General features: G+C 29.1%; 2 protein-coding genes across 2 annotated transcripts; both read right to left on the bottom strand.

Annotated features, from left to right (window-relative positions):
- Nucleotides 1-997: 997 nt before the first annotated feature.
- LOC137832831 (WAT1-related protein At1g68170-like) lies at nucleotides 998-3,706 on the bottom strand. Its single transcript, XM_068641185.1, has 7 exons — nucleotides 3,151-3,706; nucleotides 2,873-2,935; nucleotides 2,636-2,752; nucleotides 2,265-2,514; nucleotides 1,984-2,142; nucleotides 1,642-1,793; nucleotides 998-1,529 (listed from the first exon to the last, which is right to left on the bottom strand). The coding sequence occupies exons 1-7, from the start codon at nucleotides 3,342-3,344 to the stop codon at nucleotides 1,235-1,237; spliced, it is 1,230 nt and encodes a 409-aa protein (XP_068497286.1). The 5' UTR covers nucleotides 3,345-3,706; the 3' UTR covers nucleotides 998-1,234.
- Nucleotides 3,707-8,153: 4,447 nt separating this feature from the next.
- On the bottom strand, nucleotides 8,154-12,442 carry LOC137832832 (WAT1-related protein At1g68170-like). The gene is made up of 7 exons (XM_068641186.1): nucleotides 12,061-12,442; nucleotides 11,388-11,450; nucleotides 10,261-10,377; nucleotides 9,916-10,171; nucleotides 9,656-9,814; nucleotides 8,882-9,033; nucleotides 8,154-8,638 (listed from the first exon to the last, which is right to left on the bottom strand). Exons 1-7 carry the CDS (start codon nucleotides 12,249-12,251, stop codon nucleotides 8,368-8,370), a joined length of 1,209 nt encoding a protein of 402 aa, XP_068497287.1. The 5' UTR covers nucleotides 12,252-12,442; the 3' UTR covers nucleotides 8,154-8,367.
- Between the last annotated feature and the right edge of the window lie 699 nt (nucleotides 12,443-13,141).

Genomic DNA, 13,141 nt, shown 5'->3' with positions numbered 1-13,141 from the left:
CTAATATAAAAAATAAATTAATTTTTTATTATCTAATTTACAGTTCAACGGATTTTACTAAATTACATGTAGTTAAAAAAGTATTTCAAAATCATTAAAAGAAAATATAAATTGACCACTCATGATATTTAAATAAAATGATTTATTTTGTATTTTGAATGTTCTAACAATATTTTGTCCAATAACAATACATAGTAAATTCTTTAAACATAACAACATGTGTTCATAATTGATAGATTAATAAAATTTATTAGTTGCATAACAAAATTTAGTTTCAATATTTTATTTGTAATTTGAATGATTTAATACTATTTTGTACAAATGACATATATGAATACTCGTGGTAATCTCAAAAGATAAAAAATACTCGTTATAACTAAATGTGTTAATTAATGAAACTCTCTTGAGCAGTTAATTCAATAAAACTAAAATTTAAATAAACCACTATAATTTATTGTGTCTTTATATTTTTATTATTTATTTTATTACTGTTTGTCTAAATACTAGACAATCTGATTAGATGGTCTATTAAACCTTATCCGTTAAAAAAAAATCAAACTTCATTCAACTTCCTTTGAATTCAGCTGGACCTACAACTTCTTCTGAGTGTGACTTTTTAAATCCCCAAACACGAATTCTTGTGAATTGTTCTTAATCCTAATATATTTTGAATTAAAAATAATAATTCTAACTTACTATGGTAATGTTTTTTGAAAAAATAAATCTATATAAATTTGTCTTTTTCCTTAAGTGATGAAGGCAAATATAAGTTATTTAATTTTTTTATATTTTAAATTAATGAAAAATTAAAACAAATAAAATAAAATAAATATTTGTTTATATATTTCTCCTGTCATTCCAATCGAGGTGGGCCTAGAAGAAGAAAGAAAAAGACCCAAAAATCACCTCTAATAACAACAAAGCGTCCCAAAAATTTTCAATGTCTGCGTTCACTCATAACAACAAACTGTGTTAAAATGTAATTTTGCATGGCATTGAAATTGTACTTCATCCATTGAAATTTTGCATGTTAAATTGTACTTTACATTTGGATATTATTAGGAGGAGAATAAACATTTGCTTAGATCGAAATTATTAGAAATTGTTAGGAGTAAAGTTGGATCTCTGATCTGTGTGGCTAAACTATCAAATCTTTCCCTTTTGAATTGGTGGCAGAAATGGAAAAGATGGGTTTGCTTTGCATCCAACTATGTACCCTCTGTCATTCTATATTCTAAGTTCTACCTTTTAGGCCTTCTACACTTCCATTGGAGCTACCCATATCTTGTTTTCCATTATTTTCCTTGTCTTGTCCTTCATCTTCGCTTTTTGAAGCATTATCATCATCCTTCCCAACACTATTGCTCTCACTACAGGTGTACTTGTCGTTGCTGCACCTACTTTGATCATGAACCTCAATTTCTTCTAGTTCTGGAGTAGTTTCTAAGTGACTCACTCTTTTCATTTCTTTGCTCTTACCCCACAGCACCATGTACAATCCCATCACAATTAGCACTGCTCCCATCACACTAAACATGTTTCAAAAAGTTAATTCATCAGTGTGTGAGTGGACCCCGGATCATAAACTAAAGTTAATGCTCATTATGGCGTATTAATTGAGGTGCAATATTTGGTACATACCTTCCTATGTACAGCTTCTCATCCAACATCAAGGAACCAGCAATGGCCACAAGCACTAGCAAAAGAGGATTGAAAACAGATGCATACATTGGACCTCTCATCCTTACACACCATGCAATCACAACAACCATTATTCCAGAGCAAACAATTCCCTGCAAAAACACCACCAATTCACGTAAGGTGTCTCCTTTTATCAACCATATATTAAGTTATATGCATTATTAGTTCACATAACCAATACATACACTGATTAATTACTACTTGTCATTATTGTCATTATCTTAAGTAAGCTGACACAAAATTTCTTTCTTTTTATCAGAGTCAGATTAATATTTAGCACACCGAATATGCTGCAGTTAGAAGCCTAATGCTCCAACCCAACCTCCATTGGCTCCAATCCTTCTCAACACACAGGGCATAAATAGTGGCTTGAATTGCCCCCATTACTGACATCAAAGCTGTGCTTGAGTGATGGCCTGGGAACTCTTTACTCATCTGAGCCTGAAGTATCATATGTATATAATAATCAATTATAACCACAACACTCTGCCACTAATAAAACAAATTAGTTTCTATTATGTAGTGAAGAATTTAAGTGGTTGGTAATTGATACTTAAGCTAACCTGAACAATGAGCCATAATGCAAAACAGAAGCAGCTTCCAAAACCACAAAAGACTCCTAGCACTTTACTTCCAGAGTCATCATTCTGTGTTCCCCTGGTACCCTTTTTATGCAAAAGGTTAATGTGGGAGGTCCAAATGTTGATTTCTACACCTTTGAGAAATGTCAGCATCATTGCCCCGCCAACTCCTGTTATTGTTCCCAACACCTTAGCCTTACCTGATGCCCTTTGGAAATTTAATTTTTCAAAACTAAGGAAATTCAACAACAACAACAAGTTAATTTATCTGTCATGTGTAGTACGGACATTGGATAGCTTAATTTGTTGAAAAGTATAGTGGTTGGAGTTACTGGTGTATTATGAATACGTACCCGCAAGTTACTGCCAAGATAAAAGTGACTGCAGGAATGAGATTATAAACAGCAGAACCAAATGTTGCTGATATCAATTTCAAGGACTCGAAATAAAGGTTTTGGAATAGACTTCCCCTGTCATGTTATTGCATGATCATATGAGAAAATAAATAATATTCGAATGATACCATATTTTGTTTGCTGTACAATTAAACAAGGTGCGAAATTGAGGGTGATGAGTTTATGTAAACTTACCCGAATAGGCCACAGAAAAATGCCTTTAAAATCACCCTCCAAGTCAGTGTTGGTATGTTTTTCCTGCAAATAATAAAAAAGGAAAACAGTTTTAACCAAGTTAAAAGAAACATTGGACACAGTAGTCTAGTGGAAAGTACATAAACATAGGAAGCTGATGATAAACTATTGAATGTTAAATTGGATTTTATAAACTAAATTTTAATCATGTCAAGTAAAGATTGAGAAAGACATAAACATGCAATAACTAGGTTGTGGGGCTAGGGATGTAGATGGACCTTTCAAAAATAAGAGCAAGAGGAACAGTAGAAGCTGCTGCAAACATGAGACGGTAGGCAGTAATTACGCTCACACTCATTCCATCGTTTAAGGCAAACTTGTAGAGCACGTTGACTGAAGCAAATGCAATCTGCACCATCAACATTAGAAGGGCTGGTTTCAACCCATGTACTACTTTCCCTATATCTCTCATTGCTCACACAGTGTTGTACTTACACTTGAAATGTGTATATGTCTACGTGATCATCACAGGTAACTGCTGCAAAAGGGTCTGCAATTAAAGAACCTAGTGAGTGATATGGAGTTATTTATGGTGATGTGGAAGTAGAAGGTAAACCATGGGTTGTTTATATAAAAAATAATGGTAGGTGGAAAACAGAGATCTCCAAATTTAAGGAAGCATTGAAGTGCTTTTCATGGTGGTTTCATAGAGTTCAAGTTTGGGACATCAGGAAGTCAAATTAATCTTTAATTTTGCAGTGATGTGTTAATGCTGTTTGTATGTATGTCAGATACCACAGTTCACACAGATCAAGGAAGCACCACGAATTAGTCAATTTGCAACATCAAGTCTCACTACAAGGATAACTCAGCATTACCTAATTATTTATGATGATTATTATTGATAATCATTATATATATTATTATAATTATAATTGTAATTAATGTTAGAAATAAACTGTAATGGATGAGACTAGAATTTAAGTTTATGTCAATAAGAGAATGTTAGGTGAACTGTGCTATGATGTCTAACTTATGCAACAAACATTATCTATCTATTGCTTCTGGAATATTTGTTTATCTTTTTATTTTTGGAGATTCTTAATGTGGTTTGGTTTATGTAAAAGGGTTGGAATACCCCTTTTGTATTTCTCTTAATTTAATTTCATTCTTTGCTGATAAAAAAAAAAGAATGTTAAGTGAGATGAAGATATGGAGTAAAAAATTGTTCCACGTGTACAAAATATTTAATAAACTACTCCACATCCAATTTAAAATTGGTAACTACTTTTTACAAAATGATAGAATATTAATTTTAAAAATAAAAAAGAAAAATAATTTTCAATTAATTATAAGAATAATTAGTTATTTATTAAATACTTAAAAAAGTAATGAGATGACTGAAATGTCTAAGATAAAATTGATAAACACCAAAAGAGTAGTTAAAGATGAAAATCCCCTTTATATATAAGTATAGATAATAATACTATTAAATATTATAAATCATTAATACTATCATTAATATCATTAATACCATTAATATCATTAATATTATTAATAATAATATTATTTATAGTTTTATAATGTTAATAGTATACCTATCTATTAGTTATAATAATAATTATTTTTATTTATAAATATTAATTATAATTTTATAATTATTCATATTATATACATATATTATAATTAATATTATTAATATTGTTAATAAAAATATTTATATTAATAATAATATTGAATATCCTTAATATAGATTTGTAGGTGTACATAATTTAAAATTTATTTACGGATAGAGATATATGTGAATAATAATATATAGGTAATTTGAAAGAGACATGTGAATAATAATATATAGTTAATTTGAAAGTAGCTTTTTCTTATACAGTGCTGCAATATATAAAGGTGAGTCTGAAAAGATGAACTTTAAAAAGTTGACACTCTTTCAAATTTAAACTACCATTCCATAACTATTCTTATTAATTTTTTATTCAATAATTAATTTATTTTAATTAAATTTCTTAATTTAATGTTTTATTATTATTTAGAGTTGTTAAAAGTCAAGAGCGAAAGTTATATGTATATACTTAAATATTTTTGGTGTTAATTTCTAAATACAAAGCTTACATGCTATTCTTTCGGGTGATTTTGATGTTACTTTTCAATCAAAATTAGAGTTTCATTATAACTTTTAATGCAAATAATTACTGTGTGAATTATATAAGTGATCGAAATCTACAATAAAAGTTGTTAAACTGCCTTAAAAATGATTTTTTTTTCTTAAAATCAATTTGCCTTATGGGTTAGATGAAGCTTTTTAATATTATTGTTCACAAATTAAAAATTATAAAAAAATATATCACAACTATTTTTGAAGTTCAAACAAGTTATGAAACGCTTCATCAAGTCAATTAAACTTATTCCTTTTTTTTTTTAAGTAACTCCTTATTAAAATTTATTTTGAAAGAGTTATATTTTTGAAGTTCAAACAAATTATATGAAGTCATCAATTAAACTTATTACTTTTCCAACTCGTTATTAAAATTTATTTTGAAAAGTTATAAAAAGGAATTTTAGTCAAAAGAGAATAAAAAACACAAGTTAGTGCAAGTTTCTGTATATGGAACTGATTTTCCTTTTACTTATTTTTTTGAAGTTTTAGATAATTAGAATTTCCCCAAAGCAGTATTAAGGGTTAAGTAATTTATAAACATATACCTGATGTAATACAAATTTGGAACATTTGACTTATTTATTGGTAACTTTAGAAAAAAACTTTACCAAGAGTTGAAAAATGATAAGTAAAATCATGGGTTTTTGACCATCATGAAGTTGTTTTTTTTTTGTCCGTTTAAAAAAAATTATAAATTTAGGTAAGTCGTGTCAATTCGGCACGACTTCATATGCACAAATCGTCTCAATTAGACACGACTCTGTCATGTCATACTAAAGTCGTGCCAAAATCGTGTCTAATTGGGACGATTTGTGCATATGAAGTCGTGCCGAATTGGCACGACTTGTTTAAATTTGTAATTTTTTTTAAACAGACCCCATTTTGGTAAAAACAAAAAAAATAACTCCATAGTCAAAAACCCTAAAATCATCTTCAACAAAATTAACATTAATTGTCTCTAATTTACTTAATTAAGATCTAAAATGAGAAATGAAAATGAGAAGTAGTATTAGATTAAAAAGAGAGGAAGAAAATAAAATAGTAACTGGTGAAAGTGAATAGAAGAATTAAAAGTTAAAACAAAATCCTTAGGCTCCACAATTGAGAATCTTATCTCACTATCCATTTAACTTCTTTCATGTTTTTGAATAGGTGATGATGACACTCAATGAGGAGTTGTGCAGGCACACAGAAATACTTAATTAATTCTAAAGTGTTTATATAGCAGTGCCATGGAACTATTGCTACTTAAATGCCACCACTTCAGCACACAGATTCATGAAATCTTGTTGTAAAATACTTTTTTAAGCATCTTTTCACCATGTTTATTATTAGAAAAATGAAGTGGAGGTTGATGCAGAGGTGAGAGTTCAAAGTTGAAATTACTACTTCATCTCTTCTGTATTTATAATTTTAATTTGGATTTCTTTGTACCAGTCTCTCATCCATAACATCTCTTTATCATAATTGGTAAAAAACACATTATAAATATTATTATGTTTTTATTTTTATTGATGTCTTAGATTCTGTGATCTGTCTTTCCTTGTTTTAGTTGGTTGACGACAGTTATTTTTTGATCGGATTTATTAATTAAGTAATTGTTTAAAAATTGTTATGTTGTTAAATTTTTTTTATTTTTTTTATATGGGTTTCATCACTCTAAAATAATTTATATATATATATTATATTATATTATATTATATTGTTAAACTATATTTTTTTTATTCTTGGTTAGTTCACTATGAATGAATGTGTATCTTCCATAGTTTTGAAATAATTGCAGTAACAACGCAAGGGTTTGGTGAAAAAGAGAGTAGAAATAGCATGAATTGAATTGATATAGTATGATTTAAGGCATGAATTCAGCATTCATCCATGTCATTACCTTTCTCCTTCAAAATGCGTTTGTTTCTAAAGATATTATTTTCATATACATTTAATTTTATTATTTAATACTCAAATTTGATATTTCCAGGATTTTATTTTTATTTTTTGACATTATTATAAATAGTAAATAACATTCCTTTAACACTATTTGTAATAATATAATAATATTTTTCAATTAAAAAAATATTAATTTATTAAAATGAGTATATGTTTTTAATGAGAATATTAACATTTCTGCACCATTGAAAGTGAAAAATTGTCTCTGCACACATACACATATGAAATCCAGAATATTACAGAGGAGAAAAATTCAAAAATTTATGGAGGCGAGAGAAGAAGGTGGAGGTGCAGGAAGAAATAGTTAAAAAAAATGGTCCAACGAGATGCGGCCCAATACAAAAGCAAAAGTGTACAGAAAAAATAAAGGCCCAATATTAATAATATTAACACCCCTCTCTTGGGAATACATATTCTTCATTTCCAACTTGAATTTGAGTTCTTTGAAAACTGAAGATTTAGAAATTTTATGCAGATGTCTGCGAAGGATAATAGAAGTAATTTGAGGAGTGAGTTCGACATTAATCTTTCATCAGTTCACACTTACATGGAAGAAAACAAAGATAATATATGTAATCATGTTCAATTCTTCCATTCATAGGTGGTAATTATTAAAAGTCTTACGTTTTCTTCTGTCTCCATGCAACCCCAAAAGCTTAATATTTCTTTTTTTTTACGTGATCTCGTGGAAAAAATTACATGCCTAACTTGTTAGACTGAAAAAGAGTATTTATAACTGATTTGAACTACTAAAAGCAATTTGAAGTTAAATATGAATTTATCATTTATAATCAAGTTCAAACTATTTTAAATAATTGTTATTTTTTTACATCTGAATTATGGATTCCAGACTAACATCAAACTAAACATTACTGAATCAATATTTTTTTCATTGAACCATGTTTAGCACAAACAAACAACAAATAAAAAAATGTTTCTTAATATTTTAAACATCTATTTGTTTACACAGACCGTAAGTGGAAAATCGTTGTCGATAAGAAAAAGGTAATAAAAACGTATTGCATGTGAGGTTGTTGCTTATACACTTCTTCTTATACTTTATTTGTTGCGAAAGATTAAAAATAAGGAAATGATCAAAATCATGGGCACTAATCCACACCTCCAAAAAGTATCATAAGTGGTCATAATATAATAAAAAGAGGCAAATAAAGGTTGAAATAAAACATTTTCATTACTGTAACATATAAAGGCTATTGTGATAAGAATAGAAGTTGATGTGGGATTTTTAACAGTTATAGAATGAAGTTAATTAGCCAAGCCTCACCTTCTACAGCTCTACAAAAAATGCATATAACATGTTGGGGCAATTAGAAAAGAATGGGAAGCTATCTACAGTAAATCCCTTTGGACTGTAGAATGTTTAGGTCTTCTGAGATATTACTTCTTTGGTCTTGCAACACTGATTGTTTTCACCTCCATTTTTCCATGAATCTTCATTATCCCCAACACCATTTACTGCATTCACCAGGCTATTGTTGCTCTTATCTTCTACTCCAGGTTTTACCATTATTTCAACTGTGTCAAATTTGTCTGTGCTTTCTGATGGAATCCGTTCATTCTTCCTCATCTCTTTGCTTTTCCCCCACAGAACCATGTATAATCCGCAAATAATCATCACTGATCCAATTATGCTGAAACCAACAAAAGTAAATAATTAGTTAAACCAAACCATTCAAATGTATGTGCCAACAAATTTCAACAAAAAAAAAGGCTTACTCTATGTAAACCATATGTAACTGAATAACTATGTAAAATTCATTTTGTAGGGAATAATGAATAGGCTCTGTGTGTATTGGAGTATTACATAAGCATTAATTATTGTAAAGATGAAGCAGACAATGACAAACATTAATAATATATATATATATAGTTACCTTCCAAGGTATAGCTTCTCGTCCAAAATAGTGGATCCAGCAAAGGCCACAACCACAAGCATAAGAGGGCTAAAAATGGAGACAAACAATGGACCTCTCGTGCGTACACACCACGAAATCACAGCCACCATCACTCCAGAAACCACTATACCCTACATCAATAATTCACATATCCATCCACTTATATCATTAACATATAAAACCTTAGTATATGGTCTCAATTAGTCAATCATAGTGTATTCAGTGACAGATCATTATAGTCAATGATCTGTGGCCTCCCATATGTTCCCAACTAAGAAATTGTGTTAATATATATATATATATATATATATATTTTGTACCACTCAGGTTCATAGTTGGAAAGTCTCAACCCTGATCAGAACCGACTGACACGACTAAATTCATTATGTCTAAACAGAAGAGTAACAAGATTAATCAATAGTTAAGCCTTAAGTAATACACTTTTAATGATGATCTAAAACTCTAATCCGGCCCAATAATAAATTACCTATGATAATTATATAAATAAGCACAAATTTTGAGAATAAGGTACATCATCATTCAGTATTAATAGCACGAGTGTGGAAATTTTTTGTAGATATTATCCAAGTTTGGATTTCACATAGACAAAAAATAAAAGAGTGAAAGGAGAGCACAAAAACCATTTCAAGATGAAGAAAGGAAAGATAAATCGACCCACCAAGAATGAACTTAATCGTTCACTTTGTTCCTATATACGTATAATAATGAATAGAAAGAAGGTAGCATACATACCGCATAAGCTACTGTGAATAGTCTGATATTCCAACCTAATCTCCACTGAGTCAAATCCCTTTCAACACAAAATGCATAAGAAACGGATAGCAGTGCCCCCATTAGGGACATTAAGGCTGTGCTTGAATAAGGAGAAGGGTATCTTTCACTCATTTTTGCCTGCACTACACTAAAAACTCTGCATTAGTCATCAAAACTATGTTCATATAAACAATCCTCCAAACCACAATTGTGACACATAAACGTAAAATGAAACCGACCTGAATGATAAGCCAGAGTGCATAAGATACGTTGCTTCCGACAGACGCGAGAGCACCGAACATGGTCATAAAGCCAGAAGAAGCGTGTGGATGTACTACGTTGGTGTTTGGGTTGTTAAAAAGGTTTATATGGAACGACAATATCTCAATTTCTGGGCCTTTAAGGAATGTTAGAACCATTGCTCCACTGATTCCAGTTATTGTTCCAATTATCTTGGCCTTCCCTCCTGCTGTTCTTAAATTTAATCTCTCCAATCTCAACACAGGAAACAAACACATTATATTCAACTTTTATTTTAATTATAAATTAAAACAACTACAATTTAAAACCTTAAAGCTTCTTACCCGAAGGAAAGGGATATGATAAAGGTGAGAGCTGGAATGAGATTGGATATGGCAGTTGTGAACGTTACTGAAGTTAAAGCGATTGCTTCCATGTTTAAGTTTTGAGGCAATGCTCCTCTGCGTATAAATCATCACAAGTATTCTACATATTCGTCAATTGGTACACAAATACAGTACATCACAAACAATACAAGACTACTAACTAAGAAGACAATAAAAATAAGGATATTTTCAACATTCACCTATTACTATTGATTTTAAAGGAATTTATTGGATATAGACTTAAGTAATGAAAAAAAAGACAATAATATTTTAATACTCATACCTTTTCGTGAACTTGATAATTATTTTTAATAATAAAATATTATATTTAAATGATAATAATAAATATAAATAATTTTTTTGAAATAAAGTAATATTACATATAATTATTTCAGAGTTGTATAATTTAGGAGTGTGTGGATATATATATATATATATATATATATATATATATATATACATAATGATCCAATAGGTTATTATCTAAGATGGTAAAGTAATTGTCCATTTTTGAGAAGGTGAATGAAGCTAAAACGAGGTTTAAAAGTTGGGGAAATCTACAAATTTCTCCTACTTATGGTCCCACCTGAACTTTAAAAATGATAATTGGAGAGGATAGTTGATAAATACTACTCACTACCTTCATGAGAAATAAAAAAAAGCTATTAAATGCGTAATAATGTGTTTTAATTTTATTTTGAATATGTTGTTCTATTGTTTTAAAAATAAAATAATTTCTGAAGTTCTTAATTAACGTTATAAAATATCAGTTAAGACAGACACTCTAATAATTAGGCTTAGATTATTATAAGAATTGCTTGCAGAAAGAGATAGAGATTGAATGCTATTAGATTTTTTATTATTTATAGAAGTTAATTAAAACTATAGACATGTAATGATTGGAATTATATAATAATTTTGAAAAAAAATGAGTTTTAGTATGCATGGTTGAATCATTTCCAAAAAGTTGATGTAAAGAGAAAAGAAAAACGAAGTGAATGAAGTAGAGAAAGAGTTAAGAATGGTTACGATTCTACGTGGATGAGCATATATGGAATAATATGAATAAAGAACACATTACCTACCCAATTAACCCGCATACAAATGCCTGAAACAGTATCATCCAACTCATCTTCGTTCTCGTCTTCCTGCAAATCACGTCAGCAAACACCATATTTTTTATTATAATTATTTATCAAATCCTATTAAGACGTGATTCAATAATAGTTCGATAATGGTAATGATACGATAAGTTCAATAAATAATCGTTAAAATAAATTTGAAATGATTCTTATATTATGTTAACACATTTTAAGTCTAACTTAACTTTATGGAAAAAAATATACACTAAATAAGATTTACAAATGTTTTAATCTCTAATTTACATTAAATCTCTTACAATTTCTCAACTTTTACGTTAGTGGTACCATATTACACTATTACTATTGGTATTGCTTCTTAATTTATCCCAAATAGTAATCAAAATGAAAAGGTCCTACCTACAAATTCAATTTCTTGGCTCCTATGCATCCTAAGTGGGTTGATTGGAAAAACAAAAACCATGAGCTAAAACACCGAAACAAAGAATATTCTTATCCGTTTTTATCATTTTCAATATCTATAAATGGCCTGTTTTATTGATACTATTTGATGTATGCAAATCACAGCTAACTAAAATCTGCATATACAATAATAAAATGAAAGAACATGATGAATTAAAAAAGAAGAAGAGGGAAGAACAAGGGAAAGGAGAAGAACCTTTCAATAAGAAAAGCAAGTGGAGAAATGAAAAGAGTTGCAAAAACATAGCGGTAAGCAACAATGACACTCAAGTTCATGCCATCGTTAAGGGCTAGCTTGTAGAGAACATTGACCCAAGCATTTGCAACCTGCACCATCACCAGCAGAAGAACTGGTTTCAATGCATGCACTACGTTCCTCTTCTCCATCACAGTTTCTTGATAAGTACCAAGAAAAGTGAAAGAAAGAAAGAAAGAGAGAGATGCATAAGAGAAAAGAGGAGTGTTATTTATAATAGAGGCAGAGTGAGTGTAAGTAGATTCCACAAAAATAAGTGGTGCTCAATTGTTTCCCACGTTCCTCTATTTGTGTTTTACAACACCATAATGAGTTTTTCCTTACACATAAAAACCAATTCATTCTTTTTTTTATTAAAATAAAGTAAATAATAAAAATATTTTAGAGATATATTAACTCTTATATATATAAAAAAAAACAAACAAAGACGTCCTCTAAAGTTAAAACTCGTTTTAGAAACTTTAAAAGCAAACTTTGCAGCAAGACCACGATATCTATCACCAACCCAAGTGGACTGTGCAGCATAAAAACCAATACGTAATTAATAGACTATTTAATTTAATAAAGAATACTATTTTCAATTAATAAATTCTTGTACTAATTAATTATAATTTAATAAACTTGTTGCGCTAATTTTTAATTTATTGAATAAGTGCTTTTTTTTATCAGCAATTATTTGAATTGAGTGCTAATTTTACATATCCACATAGTTAATAGATGTTGGCTTTAGAGATGTTTTTTTAATCTGAATTCATTTATACGGTTTTATCATGTAATTAAAGATAATTCGAGGTTTTGTCAAAATTGTGTTTTGATGGCTTAATAAACATGAACAGCTGAAAATAATTTTACGCAAATATATGGATGCAACATGCTAAAATAGTTTTTTTTTTTAATTTTTAAATAAAAAAAAACAAATATTTAGAGACTTCACAATTAAAAAAGAAATTATATAATTGATAAGAAGTGTTTCGGAAAAAAGTAAGTACCTCAGCCCTGCTCCATTCCTTTTTCTTTTTCT

This window comes from Phaseolus vulgaris, chromosome 6 (assembly GCF_000499845.2).
Source record: "Phaseolus vulgaris cultivar G19833 chromosome 6, P. vulgaris v2.0, whole genome shotgun sequence".
NCBI lineage: Eukaryota > Viridiplantae > Streptophyta > Magnoliopsida > Fabales > Fabaceae > Phaseolus > Phaseolus vulgaris.
This window is presented reverse-complemented; position numbering and strand designations above follow the sequence as displayed.

Excerpts from the sequence above, each read along its gene's own strand:
- LOC137832832 (XM_068641186.1), bottom strand. The coding sequence starts at position 12,251 with ATGGAGAAGAGGAACGTAGTGCATGCATTGAAACCAGTTCTTCTGCTG. Across the intron at positions 9,815-9,915 it reads CACTCTGGCTTATCATTCAG|GCAAAAATGAGTGAAAGATA; the intron begins GTCGGTTTCATT and ends AGTGTAGTGCAG. Across the intron at positions 9,034-9,655 it reads TATTCACAGTAGCTTATGCG|GGTATAGTGGTTTCTGGAGT; the intron begins GTATGTATGCTA and ends TTATTGATGTAG.
- LOC137832831 (XM_068641185.1), bottom strand. The coding sequence starts at position 3,344 with ATGAGAGATATAGGGAAAGTAGTACATGGGTTGAAACCAGCCCTTCTA. Across the intron at positions 2,936-3,150 it reads CTTGCTCTTATTTTTGAAAG|GAAAAACATACCAACACTGA; the intron begins GTCCATCTACAT and ends TATTATTTGCAG. Across the intron at positions 2,753-2,872 it reads TTTTTCTGTGGCCTATTCGG|GGGAAGTCTATTCCAAAACC; the intron begins GTAAGTTTACAT and ends ATAACATGACAG.